General features: G+C 39.8%; 1 protein-coding gene across 4 annotated transcripts in view; it reads right to left on the bottom strand.

Annotated features, from left to right (window-relative positions):
• arhgef37 (Rho guanine nucleotide exchange factor (GEF) 37) overlaps window positions 1–14,346 on the bottom strand; it is a 65,684-nt gene that overhangs the window by 27,531 nt on the left and 23,807 nt on the right. For 3 of the 4 annotated variants that reach the window (XM_039773845.1, XM_039773848.1, XM_039773846.1), the window contains exons 4-5: window positions 6,390–6,586; window positions 587–710 (exon numbers count right to left, since the gene is read on the bottom strand). In XM_039773845.1, coding sequence (XP_039629779.1) covers window positions 587–710; window positions 6,390–6,575 — 310 coding nt within the window. In that variant the 5' untranslated portion in view covers window positions 6,576–6,586. Of the gene's footprint in view, window positions 1–586; window positions 711–6,389; window positions 6,587–12,689; window positions 12,785–14,346 lie in introns of those variants that run through there. The other variant, XM_039773847.1, reaches the window with a different exon arrangement.

Below are 14,346 nucleotides of genomic sequence, written 5' to 3'. Positions count from 1 at the left end.
TGTGTCACATAGTGTAAATGTCAAATCGTCCATCTGGATGCACACAATGGGCAAAAAAAACATTCATTTTTTGTTAAAATACTGGTATATAAATACTCCTGGAAAATCAGAGCAGTGCATGCAAAGAAAAAGCATTCACACAGGCACAAGCAAGACCTGTCTCTTCCTCTCATTCACTGGTCAGGTGTCCTGTCTTCATTTCAGGATTATTGTACATTAAGTGACACAAGGTACGTGAGATTTTTTATGGATGTTTTTGATATTGTTTGCTGTGGTCCAGAGTTGGTCTCCATAGACACCCATTCTAATATAAATCCTTTTCCATGAAAACACAAGATTAAACATTTTTGTCAGCCATCATTATAAACTACATGGGTTAAGAAACCTATAAAACGAACATTATTTTTAGGTGGAGTATTTCTTTTGTGTTTTAGTAGCACATGAGTTAACAATGTCCTCCCAAACCCAAGTCATTAAGAACTTTAAAAAGCTTCTAAGCAGCTTAAGCAGATACTGGAAGGGTAGAACTGAGGGCAGCACAAAGAAAGAAAACAAAACAAAATAAGAAAGGGCTGAAAATATTTACTGAGGGCCTGCAGGTACTGTGGATTTTCAGTGTCCATCAGCTCCAGTTGATATAGCAGCTTGCTGGAAACATCAATTACATCATCAATGTTTGCAAACAACCCCTCCAGATCAAAGTCGGGGAGCTATATAATGAGAAGAGCAAAAAGAATGTCTGTCAGAGTTTGGGGGGACCAAAAGTCCTGCTTTTATGTCACTGTTAACATTTTGTATGTACCATAAACTTCATTCTAAGTTCTTGCAGGGCTAAGCAAAACATAACGAAACTAGAAAGATGTGAGCAAATGTGACTATAAACCAAATTAGAAACAGAAACAGAATTAGAATAACACAGTTCTTGGGCAACATAGTCCTGCATAGGTCGATTTGGCACTTATGTGTTCTTCCCATGCTTCAGCAAGCTTTCTTCCCACTCCCTCATAGTTGTGTGTGATAGGAGGATACATACGCATTAGCGGGTCCTCCAATAGATTGAATGTTTACTGCCTCATACCAAATATGCCTAAAATCTTGAGGTGAATTACAGAGGTTGAAAAAATGGATGGATGGAGTGATAAATTTGCTGTCTTTGACACTAAAAGGCTCACATTACACATTATAAGGTATAGAGCAGGTGACTAGACAATGGAAGATGCAGAGGAATATCATGGGAGAAACCATCTCCAGCAAGCTATCTAGGATGCAGCACTTTGAATGGGACCTCTAAAACCACACAATGGTCTCCAAAAAAGTAAAATTTGATAATGAAGATCTATATGGCTCTGGAATAGCTTCTAAAAAGCAAACAACAAATACTGATTGAACTATATACTGTGTCACAGGAGGCTGGGGGACAGACCCAGCTTGGACACCTGGAAGGACCAGGAGGTGGCGTATACGTCCTCCGTGCCACGAGGGGGCAACCACCCTGGATCGAGAGAGGAGCAAGGAGGCTCAAGCCTGTTGGGGCCCGTGGCCACCGCCAGGGGTCACTCCGAGCCTCATGGAGCCCAGGAAACATTTACTTCCTCCACCTGGAAGATGGAGGAAGATTCTTCCATGGACGACCCAGAGTGCTTCTGGATGAAAAAGCAGCACTTCCACCACATCAGGAAGTGCTGCTGGAAGAGCGTCATCAAGCACCTGGAGCACATCTGGGTGAACATAAAAGGAGCCGCCTTCCTACAATCTGGGAGCTAGAGTCGGGAGTGGAAGCTCCCGTGAAGAGAAGAAAGGCGTCTCATGGACAGTGAAAGGCCCGAGGAAGGGTGTTGTGGTGCGGGAGTACTGTGCTGTGTGCGGGTCAGGTGTCTGGGAGAGATTAGAAATTAAAGCGAGTGTTATTATGAAGAGTTGATGTCTGTGTGGTTGTGTCCGGGCTTTCTCGAGTCCAGTTGCTTAGCCACATCACATCACTGATGTCCCATTCGGGATTGGATCCTGCCTTCCACCAGTGGTTACTGACATCTCCTAATTGATGTAGCACATGTCTAAGGATGTGTGAATATCATACTGTATTTGCTGCAGTGAAGTAGTGTTTGAGCATTCTGTCTCTCCGTGACCCTACAATGGAAAAGTAGCCTGATAAAATGATGAGAAAGATGGTCAGATGATATGAAGTTGATTATATTGTCATGTGGTGATGGGATCCACCTGGATAGAAGCTCAGAAATTAATTTCACAACAGCTATATAACTCTTGGTCCATGAAAAGTAGAAACTCATAACAGCTGATAAAATGATAAGGAAGATGATTAGATGAAGCAAAGTTAATAATATTGTCATGTGGTCATGTGATCCACCTTGATGGATGCTCAGAAATGAGTTTCATAACAAATTATTTAACTCCAATTCAATGTAAAGTATTAACCCTTAACAGACGACCAGTGACATGAGAAGTTAGTAGGAGCAAACCTCACCTTCCTTTTCTATTTTTTAGGACAAGGAATGGTGGAATGATCTGTAGATGTTTAAAGGAAGCCCGTACAAGCCAAACCAGAGTTCATGAATCCAGGTCACAATTGGAAAAAATGGTTCTGATGTCTTCATAAATCATGTCCAAAACTACAGTTTTGGAAATTGAGCACCCTTTGACACAAAACAAAAATTTCAGCGTGGTAATAGTAACCCAGCAGACACTAGGTCTCATTGAAAAGATTTTGCAGGTAAATAACAAATCTGAAAGGCCTGTTGTGGTCAAACCTTTCAAGATATTTTAAATATTCAATTAGAGGCCATGGTATAGATAATGCCATGTACTCTGGAGCCAATAAGTAGCTTCAAACTGCATGGTGACGTTAGGACTTTCTAGGTTGACAGGCAACTCAGGAAGCAAACAGCTATATGGCAGTAACTGTATTGTTTTATTGAAGTGCTCTCTGTTGCTCTTTCCATTTAGGCTGAGGTGTCTAGCTTAATGGAAAAATAAAAAAATAAACAGTTGTGCTGTTTCCAAGACTAAACTTGCCATCAAGGACTATTGCTGTGACGACACAGTCTTACAAATTCTGGGTCATATCAGAACAGGCTTCGTAAGGCCTATAAGAAACAATTTGGAGTCATTTATTATGTACAGTGATCCCTCGCTATATCGCGCTTCGACTTTCGCGGCTTCACTCCATCACGGATTTTAAATGTAAGCATATCTAAATATATATCACGGATTTTTCGCTGGTTCGCGGATTTCTGTGGACAATGTGTCTTTTAATTTATGGTACATGCTTCCTCAGTTTGTTTGCCCAGTTGCTTTCATACAAGGGACGCTATTGGCGGATGGCTTAGAAGCTACCCAATCAGAGCATGTATTACGTATTAAATAAAACTCCTCAATGATATATGATATGCTTCCCGCGCGGTGCTTGATTGTTTGCTTTTCTCTGACTCTCTCACTCTCTCTACCTGACGGAGGAGGTGTGAGCAGAGAGGCTGTTTGCCTAGAAGATACGGACGCTCCTCTACAAAATGCTGCTTTATCGCGGTGTTTCGGAATACTTTAAAGCACGTATTGATTTTTTGATTGTTTGCTTTTCTCTCGCTCTCTCTCTCTGACATTCTCTGCTCCTAACACACATTCTTTGAAGAGGAAGATATGTTTGCATTCTTTTAATTGTGAGAAAGAACTGTCATCTCTGTCTTGTCATGGAGCACAGTTTAAACTTTTGACTAAAGGGTGTATTATTACATGTCTAGAGGGCTTTAATAATGTTAACAGTTTGAGAGAGTTTATAAGGGCTTAAAATATATAAAAATAACTATACAAACATATGCTTTCTACTTCGCAGATTTTCATTTATCGCGGGGGGTTCTGGAACGCAACCCCCGCGATCGAGGAGGGATTACTGTATATTCAAATTTAGGAGAAAAGGATATAATAGGCAAAACTTTGAAAACAGATACAGCTATTATATATCTCTATCCAACAATCATCCCATCATCTGAATCCCCTTATCCATTTGCCTGTATGGGCAGCACTGGGTAAAAGACTGAAAGAAACCAAATCTGGATAAGGCGGAATTCCATCTCTAGGTACACCTATGCACACACCCATTTTTAAAGTTGTCATTTAATGTAACACACACATCTTTGGGGTGCAGACACAGGAAGAACATTCTGACCCCACAGAGACAGTGACTGTGTCTGAGATTAAAACCAAAATGCCTGTCGCTGTCAGGCAGCACCGTGTCAACTGTGCTGATACTCCAAGAACTACACTAACTTATTTGTCTTTGACTCCTTTATCAAAGGTGACTTACAAAGATTGAAATATAATTGGTTACATTTCTTTTTATTTTGTTTGTTTTCCCATTTGGAACACAGGCAGGTGAGGTGACTTGCTCATAGTCACACAGTGTCAATACTATCGTGTTTCCCCGAAAATAGGACCTACTCTGAAAAAAAGCCCTAGCATGATTTTCAGGCTGCTCTGTAATATAAGCCCTACCCCAAAAATAAGCCCTAGTCAAGATCATCAACTGAAACGTAAGGCACCTAAGGCAGGGTTTATACTTCACACGATATGACGTGTGTGCCCAAAACATCCATTAAATTGCGAGGACACAATGGCACAATATTTCTGAAAAGGATGTTTAATAATTACATCCATCAATTCAGGGATGCGCCCATTCCAGCAAGCATCGGCGCAAGAAAGAAACAAAATCCCTGGACAGGACATCAGGTCATTGCAAGGTGAACACAAGCACACAAATACACTGCCGTCATTGTAGCTTCACCAAATACCCAAACCTTCATGTCTTTGGATGGAAAACTGAGCCCACTGTGGAAACCCACCAGGAAAACATGCAAACTCCAGGCACGGATCACAAGGGACGCGACTCCCTGTGAGACAGCAGCCCTACCACTTTGCCACCATGCCACCCCATATGTGTATATTAGCAGTATTCATTCTATACAAAGTAACGATTTATCTGTAAAATGTAACATACATATTTTAATGCATTTCATCATGAAAGTGATATCAAATATAAATCTAAGAATTCTAAATGTGCTGAGAACTGGAATATCATAAATGTAATGTGTTCTGTGTGGCGATGCTGCTTGCCGCTGCTGTCAGGTCAGAAGGAAGCCCCAGAAGCGCGTAGCGATGTAATAACTGGGTCAGTTTTAAGATGATGTTTACGACAGTCTGCTTTAATGATAAAGTAAACTACAGGATTAAATAGGACATTTCGAGTTTAAAGCTGAAATTTCCACTTTAATCACAAAATAGACATTTTCATTATGTCCTTATTTTTTTTTTCTCTGTCTCAAATACGCCTCCATACATTCTGAAGGTATTGTGAAGGTGCAAAAAAAAAAAAAAAAAGACGGCACAGAAGATGGTATTTGAGACTTTTAAAATGTATCATGTCATTACTTTGGGGAATATGCGACGCTTGAATATCAAAGCACCACGAATGCATTTGAATGTCTGTATTTTGCTTCACCATATTGAACCATTCATCAAACATCAAAGCACGCACCTTGATCCTGGAGGATCCTAAAAGTGTAGCAAGAAATTCAGGCTGCAATTCAGGGTTTGAATGTCGAGAGTTATGACGATATTCAGGAAGAAGATGACATGACTGTATTTGGATAAATGTATGTTGCTGTACATCAATAAATATAATAAATATATATATAAGATATCCCCTGAAAATAAGCCCTAGTGCATCTTTTGGAGCAAAAATTAATATAAGACCCTGTCTTATTTTCGGGGGAAACACGGTTCTGGAATTTGAACACAACTCAACTTAACAAATGCAATGTGTCAGCATCATTAAGAGATTATACACGCTAAATTCAATAAAACTTAATTTAATGTTTAACCAAATTCCTACGTGACACAGCCAATCTAAAATGATATCTGTGTTCACCTTGAAGCTGTCTATCATAATCGCCAAGAAATTTTCAAGAAGCAGAACTTTTGGAATAAGTTGTCCAGTGATAATTAAGTAAAGCAGAATTATCAATTCAAGTAGAACTGTTCATTTGTTCAATGCCAGGGCCACCAAAGGATGACACTGTGACAACATTTGTATACCCAAGAAAAGCCATAGGCCAAGCTAGAATTTCAATCACCATCCTGAAGTCATTCTCTGTGGGCACTGGCTGTTTATTAGGCCTTTCGGTTACGGTGCAGACATTCCATGTAACTTCACTCAGACTGTTTATATTTTGTGTTTACTTTGATGAGTTTCATGGTACCACATTTCTGTTTTTTAGTAAATGGCCTCCTAACTTAAAAAAAAAAATATTTTAACAAATTCCCCCACCAGCTGCATTTATAAAAATTGCCTGTCTGCTGAGATGTAGTTTGCTATTTCATACTTGTTTCTGCTTCAAGCGGTTCCTGATGTCCACTGCACACAGTTGTATCATGTTCAGATAACCCCTTTCAGTGGATAGCAACTCCTCGATGGCCAGACTCTGCTTGTGCTTTGTCTTGTCTGCTTCAGGGGGCACCCCCAGTTCATCAGGACTTCCTGGAAGCACTGTGCAGTAGATGGGCTCCATTGCAGCTCACCCTGATAGAGAAATAAAAGACATCTGTAACAGTAAAGCAAGTTGTTGACAAGGTCTTGTGCCCCGCGGTTTTTGACTAGTGTTGCACAGCAAAATTTGCTGGGTTAACTGGTGATTGTCAAATTCTTCCCTGAAAAATTCACTGTGCAGCCATCTTAGACAAAGTGTTTTTTCCCCCCAGTGTCCCCCACTCACCCCCCCCCCAAAACTTCTTAGCATGCTCATCAGATAGCTGTCAGTAGCAGCACTTGTGGTGGTGCCAATCTGACAACCCAGTCAGACAAAGAAAGGGTGGCAGTGGTAAAGGTCACCGCTGGAGCGTACAGTGAGTGACTACCTGGGGTGCATCGGTACATGTGAGTCTATACCCACTGATGACCCCGTGAAGTTCTGGGTCACAAGGCTGGATTTAAGCAATAAGCTCATTCAGAATGTGCTGGAAGTTCTGTGTTGTCCGGCTTCCAGCCTACTGTCTGTCCTGAACTTTTCCGTGAATTCGCCAAACTCGAGGCAAAGAGAATTTAGCGGAGTTTCCTCATCACTATTCTTAACTACACAGTTAATGGATTTTAAGCTTAGACCTCTCTGTCAACCTCACTTGGAACATGGGGCCCATTGTCTCCTTCACTTCTCACACTCCTCAGTGCTCACCTGGCATAGGAGTTAATGGGCGCAAAGCCAAAATAAGAGGATACAGATAGCTACTAAAAAGGGATATGTAACAAACAAATCAAACAATCCATTTGATGCCTTTTATGCAAAAACAAAAAGCACGTCTTCTTCATAAGTACTAAATATTGTAAATAAAAAATTCTAATGTGTGATGTCCTCTTTTTTTAAAAGTACAACATAGAATTAAATGGTGACATCTTTTAGAAAGCAGGTGGCAAAGAGGCTGCTGCCTGACAACACCAGAACAAATAAGTTCAAATTATAGCTCCGTGATGTCTGTGGAGTTTGCATGTTCTCCCCATCTTCTAGTGGGTTTTCCTTCATGCACTTCAGTTTCCCCCTCCTATCTTCCCTCAAAGAAGTGTAACTTTGGTTAGCTTGCCCCAGATGAGTGAGTGCACAATGTGATGCAGGACTTTTTCCTGCCTTGTATGTGTTGCTGTTTGGCTCAAGCTCAGATGAGGAATATGAATGAGTTGTGTGATGAATACTGCCAACCCATGACATGCGGATTCTTGTCACTTCTCAGCTACTGTGTACTCAAGTTTAAGTTTAGTTCATGAAATGGATGGATAGTACTGAGCAGTGGTTTTAATGGAGGACAGATGAGTCTAACGATAAACGCCAGACAGTCTGACCAAAACAGAGGAAAACAACACTTCACTGTCATTGCTGCAACTACTCTTGCCATGTAGACAGTGACCAGAGTGACCAAGTGAAGAGAATGTGGCAGGCAAAAGACTACATTGTTATGATTTCTGCTTTTGAGTGCTCAAAGTGGTGGTCCAAAACACATTTGCATGTGTTAATTGTGTTTCTATGAAAGAAATATTTGCAAAAGCTGCCCCATTTTAAATCCAACATAAAAGCAAGTTGTAATAAGATCTATAAGGAAAAAGGGTTCTACTTCATTACAAATATCAAAGAACAGCCAGACCTGTGAAATCCTTCAATGCCAAGGACCACTTTACAGGAATGTTTTCAGATGTCCAATTTTATTTATAATCAATATTGAATTCAGTGTTGTAAAATGAGTACTGCTTGAACACAACCTGAAAACTAAAGGGTTTCATAAAGTAAATAAGAATACTAAGGTGGAACACATTACTAACATCTTATAATATATGGAGTACAGAGTAAATGAGGGTATACAGCCCAAATGGGGGAAAAGTAAACAGCCGCTCATTTATCTAGATTAGACTGCAGAAATTCTTTATTTTTTGCTTTCCATTGATAGATCATTACTCCAATAACATAACCAAAATTGAAGTGCACGAGTCGTGACAAACTGTGAAAAAGATTATGTAACTTCCAACACAGCTGGATTTTGAAGTATTATTAACTAGTTTATAGGATGAAAAGGGCATCACTTTTTTAAAAATAATGATTTGGAATAAAACAGTAACATTTAAATTAATGGGTGGCATGGTGGCGCAGTGGTAGCGTTGCTGCCTCACAGTAAGGAGACCTGGGTTTGCTTTCCGGGTCCTCCCAGCGTGGAGTTTGCATGTTCTCCCCGTGTCTGTGTGGGTTTCCTCCCACAGTCCAAAGACATGCAGGTTAGGTGTATTGGCAATCCTAAATTGTCCCTAGTGTGTGCTTGGTCTGTGTGGGTGTGTGCGTGCATGTCCTGTGGTGGGCTGGCACCCTGCCTGGGGTTTGTTTCCTGCCTTGCACCCTGTGCTGGCTGAGATTGGCTCCAGCAGACCCCTGTGACCCTGTGTTAGGATATAGCGGGTTGGACAATAACTGACTGACTGACGGACATTTAAATTAATACTTAAGGACTGGTGAACAACTTACGCATTATAGATTATTGTACTGTACTTACACTGTTGTTGTTAAGGAATTTCTAGAAGCTTTTACATTTATTATATTTTGATTGATTTATATCAGGAAATACGTAAAATGAATTGCAGACCATGTTAAATAGGCAACTAAGGGGTTTTGTTAACACAAATGAAGGAAACCTTAAACAAAGAGAGGAAGCATGATGAAAATAAACACATACTAGCAGGGCCCCACCAGGCCGGACTATCTTACACTGCTATTACAACTCCTCTCCATCAGTGGGGGCAGCTTGTCTGCTCCCCACCGACATACACACCTTGTTTCCCTTCCACATCTTTACTTTCAGGCCAAGGTCTGTGATCCCTGGTATGCTGGGGGTCACTTCCAGGCCACCCCTAAAATCACTTCTAGGATTAGTGGATGCCCTTACCAAGTCCAAGGTAAAAAGGCAACAATGATCTCTGGCAAGGGCTTGGTGTTCTACAGCACTCAGGAATCTAATTCCTGTTCGGAGGTGGGCACTCAGAACTATTTTTGGATGCTACACTCATATTTGCACATAACTAAAAAAAGTTTTATCTCAATAGCTTTCATTTCATATTCCTTTAACCTAGGAATGGACAAACAGGTCAGAGAAATGGTTCAACTGAGTATAGGTCATAGTGGCCATTGCGTTTTGTTTTTCCTTTTCCCTTTTTCCACTGCAGAATCCTTTTATGTAAAGACACTATGTTGTCTACCTGTCCATTTTCCAATACATAGGGTAGGTCGCAGAGAAGCTGGAGCCTATCCCAGAAAGCAGGAACAATCCCTGGACAGGATACCAGTCCATCACAGGGTGAACACACATGCACTCACACTCACACACCTCTGCATCAGGGGCCAATTTAACATCGTCAGTCCACCTAACCTGCATGCCTTTGGCCTATGAGCGGAAACCCAGGGTGGCACGGGGAGAACATGAAAAGTCCATGAAGGGAATGCCAAAGACTTCCTGGACATCTGACCATAGACTGTAATTAAGCTTTACATTAAGATTCTCTACTGTTATAAATAACTGTTCTCTAGTTCTTCCTTTCTTTTTGTAACTATTTTAGCTATTAATATTGTAAAGCACTGTAAGATACTTTAATGGATTAAAATGTGCTATATAAATAAATGTTTTTTGTTGCTCTTGTTGTGAGGAAGCAGCACTACCACTCCTTCACCGTATCAACAATCACTATTTCATTATTTTATAAAAATGAGTGCCAGCACAAATAAGAATTTTATTGCATCTGGGCCAAATGGGGAAAAAAAAACTCAAACTGGACCTCCCATTCTATGCTTTGCTTTCATACCAGGCAGTGCCATTCAGCCCTGAGCGCTGGTGTCTGTATAACTTTGCTCATTAGTCTTTTTCTTCTTTCGGCTGCTCCTGTTAGGGGTTGCCACAGCAGATCATCTTTTTCCATCTCTTCGTGTCCTCTACATCTTTCTCTGTCACACCCATCACCTGCATGTCCTCCCTCACCACATCCATAAACCTTCTCTTAGGCCTCCCTCTTTTCTTCTTCCCTGGCAGCTCTATCCTTAGCATCCCTTTCCTTATATACCCAGCATCTCTCCTCTGCACTTGCCCAAACCAGCGCAATCTTGCAATAACTTTTCCAAACCAACGCAACACCTTTGCTCATTAGTATCAGAGCTAATTTAAATGGTGATGGATAATTAAATACTCTACAGCACACAGGGTTATAATTGCATTTTTAGAGGTTATTACACCTAGAGTTATTTTTGATTGATACACACATATTTGAGTAAAGCGCTTTAGGTATTCAATCACAAAGGTTTTCTTTTAATGGCTTTTCATTTTATGATTCTTTAATTTTATATACTGTAAATCAGTTCTATGGGAAATACACAGCACAACTGTTTTCATTACAGTATGTACTTTATAGAGACTGAAAGGAGGCAGGCTAATTGAACTTGCCCAGAGTTACATAGGTAAGTCAAAGACAGAGACAGAACCAGCAGCTTTTCAGTTTAAAGTCCAGTTCTTCACCCACTATGTCATACTGCCTATATTAACAATTTAGGGCCCTGGAGTTCCAATCTACAACTATTTCTCCTCAGGCCTTGACACATATAACTAGGGAGTTCACCAAAAAAGTATTCTAGTTGTAAGGGGCTACCTAGGCCTTATTCCTACCCTGTGTGTTCTTCTCTTTGTAACCTTAACCTGTGATGAGAAAAGCCTTTGACAGAGTCAAATGGGACTGTCTGTTCACCATATTTCACAAATTTGGGTTTGGCCCATATATATGTGCACTGGTAAAATTACTTTATAACAGTCCAGAAGCATCAATCTGTATTTAAAACGTGATCTCAAACTACTTCAAAACAGAATGAGGTACTTGACAATGGTGCCCTCTATCACTACTGCATTTTGCAACTGCCATTGAACCACTGGACATTCATTTTCAAAACACATGAGAGGTAAAGGGGATTATCAGAGAAGGATTCAAACAGAAAATATCTCTATCTGCAGATGATATGGTACTGTATATATCAGACTCACAAACATCTTTAACATTAGTCCTTAATGCACTAGCAGAATTTCAAAAGATATCAGAACTCAAAATCAATTTAAACAGTGTGGTTTTTCTAGTGAACTCTCTAACACACCATACTAGACTGGACATCTATATGATTGTCTTATCAGAACAGTTTAAATATCTAGGGTTAAACATCACAAGTAAATATAAAGATCTTTCTCAACACAATTTTGCTATCAGCATGGAAAAAAATGAAAAAAGCTGTGAACAGATGGCCTACCCTCCATCTCACATTAGCAGGGAGAATCAGTACTGTCAAGATGAACATCCTTCCCAGGTTTCTGTTTCTATTTCAGAGCATCCCTATCTACATTAACAAATAGTTCTTTAAGAAACTCAACTATAATCTCATTTATCTGGAAGTCGAGATGTCCACGCATTCAAAAGATGACTCTACAAAGACCTTAACCAAAAGGTGGCATGGCAATACCTAACTTTCAGGTTTATTACTGGGAGGCAAATATACAAGCTATAAAGACCTAGACATTTACACAAATAAATGAATTGGGAGAACATGAAAAGTCCACAAACATAATGACCAGACATTAAATTAGATTAAATTAGTATAATTAAATTAAAAATAAATAAGTTCATTTCAGCAAGCACTCAAAAGTTTAAAGCCTTTTTTGATATGTTTCAAAGTGGCAATCTCAAACGAAAATGGCAACAGCTTCCTTAAAAACAGAAATCACTTTTGTGCTTCTGTATCTTCAGACAATACAAACGACACAAGCTAAGTAGCTCTGAGTGCAAGATACAACTTAAATGACTTTGGGTGGCATTTCAGTACCCCATGTTTGCAATCACAGACAGACATCAACCTCGTTTTTTAATAAGTAATATTAGTCTAGTTTTATTCCTCCTCCTCCTCCCAAAACCTATTTATAAATAGATGTTCTGAAAATAAAGCAGGTTACAGCTCTGTTTTCACACCCACAGCACCAAGGAATCTCTCCCACAAGTTATCTGGTGCTGCACAACAGCCCACTTACTGCAGAATGAAGTATAAAAATGAACAGATAAAGCAGTTAAATTAAGCGGTTACCGTTTCGGCTCCAGTGCAAAGCTGCAAGATCAGTTCCAATCAACCCTGAAACACAAAAAGCAAGCTGTCCGCCCCACACTGTTGTGCAAACCTGTCCGGCAGCACAGGGCTGGAGGCCAACACAGGAACAGGCCAGTCAGCTGTTCTTTATGTCACTGCAGAGCCGCAGACAAGCCGGCCCTGAACAAAGTGGAGATTGAGCTGGGAGCCCAGGGGGAAACAAATGGAGAAACAAGCGCAGTGCAAGTCCTCCTCTTGAGATTGTAATTCTCTTTCTCTGTTATTTGTTTTGTCCTTTTTATAATGTATTCCTGCTCCCTCTTCTGAGGTGTTGTTTCACCTCCTTATCACCACTCCTTTACCCTACGCCTAGTCATTTACAATGCTCAGTGTTATGCTACGGCCAGACCTTTATTCCTAGGTCAAGTTTCTCTTTTTTTTGTTGCTTTGAAAACCTTTTGTAAATTCTGCTTATATTTTCTTTCTGTTTATATAATTTATTTTTCTATGAGTAAGTTTTGTTGATTTATTCACTTTAATTGTTTTTTTTTTTATTAATTTTATTGCAATCCATACAAAGCAATCAAGATTTTACAAAAAGAAAAATTGAGTTAAGAACAGATCGATCCCCACCCCTGAGAGAGAGCAAGCCAAACGGCATAAAATTTAAGGCTTGTAAACATACCTAAATTAATAAATTCTCTGTGCTTCATGACCTTATTTTAAAATGTTACTGATTAGCTCCTGCCATGTTTTGAAAAAAGTCTGTACGGATCCTCTAACTGAGTATTTGATTTTTTCCAATTTCAAATAATATAACACATCGGTTTCCCACTGACTTAAAAGAGGAGAGTTCCGGTTCTTCCAGTTTATCAGAATAAGTCTGCGTGCCAACAGTGTAGTGAATGCAATCACAATTTGTTTGTCCTTCTCCACTTTAAGCCCCTCTGGAAGAACCCCAAACACAGCTGTTAATGGGTTAGGAGGGATTGTGAGTCCAAGGCTGTCTGAAAGGTAAGTAAAAATTTTGGTCCAGAATGATGTTAATTTGGTGCAGGACCTATTCACTTTAATTGTAATAAGCTAATTACACAGTGCCTATAAAAAGTCTTTTAACACTTGGAAGTTTTCACATTTTAATATAAAATATTGTATCACACTGTATTTAATTTATTTTTGATGTTGATCAACAGAAAAAGACTCTTTAATGTCAAAGTGAAAACAGATCCCTGCAAAGGAGTCTAAATTATTTAAAATATAAAACACAAATTAATTGATTGTATAAGTATGCACCCCAATCAAGTCAGTATTTAGTAGATGACAGCCTTGAGTCTGTGTGCTCAGGTCTCTCACTGCCAGCTTTGCACATCTGGAGACACTTCTCTTTGTCTCCATCCTTCTTTTCAAAATTGCTCAAGCTCTATCAGGTTGCATGGGGATCCTGAGTGCTCAGCTTTTCTCAAGTTCGGCCACACATTGTCAATTAGATTAAGATCTGGACTTTAAATAGGCCACTCTTGAATATTCCTGTGTAGCTTGTCTTTATGCTTGAGGTCGTTACCTTGCTGGAGAACAAATCTCCCAAGGTGCAGGTTGCTTACAGACTGCTTCAGGTTTTCCTTCAGGAAGTCCCTTTATTTTGCTACATTCATTTTCT

The sequence above is a fragment of the Polypterus senegalus genome, chromosome 13 (genome assembly GCF_016835505.1).
Source record: "Polypterus senegalus isolate Bchr_013 chromosome 13, ASM1683550v1, whole genome shotgun sequence".
NCBI lineage: Eukaryota > Metazoa > Chordata > Cladistia > Polypteriformes > Polypteridae > Polypterus > Polypterus senegalus.
This window is presented reverse-complemented; position numbering and strand designations above follow the sequence as displayed.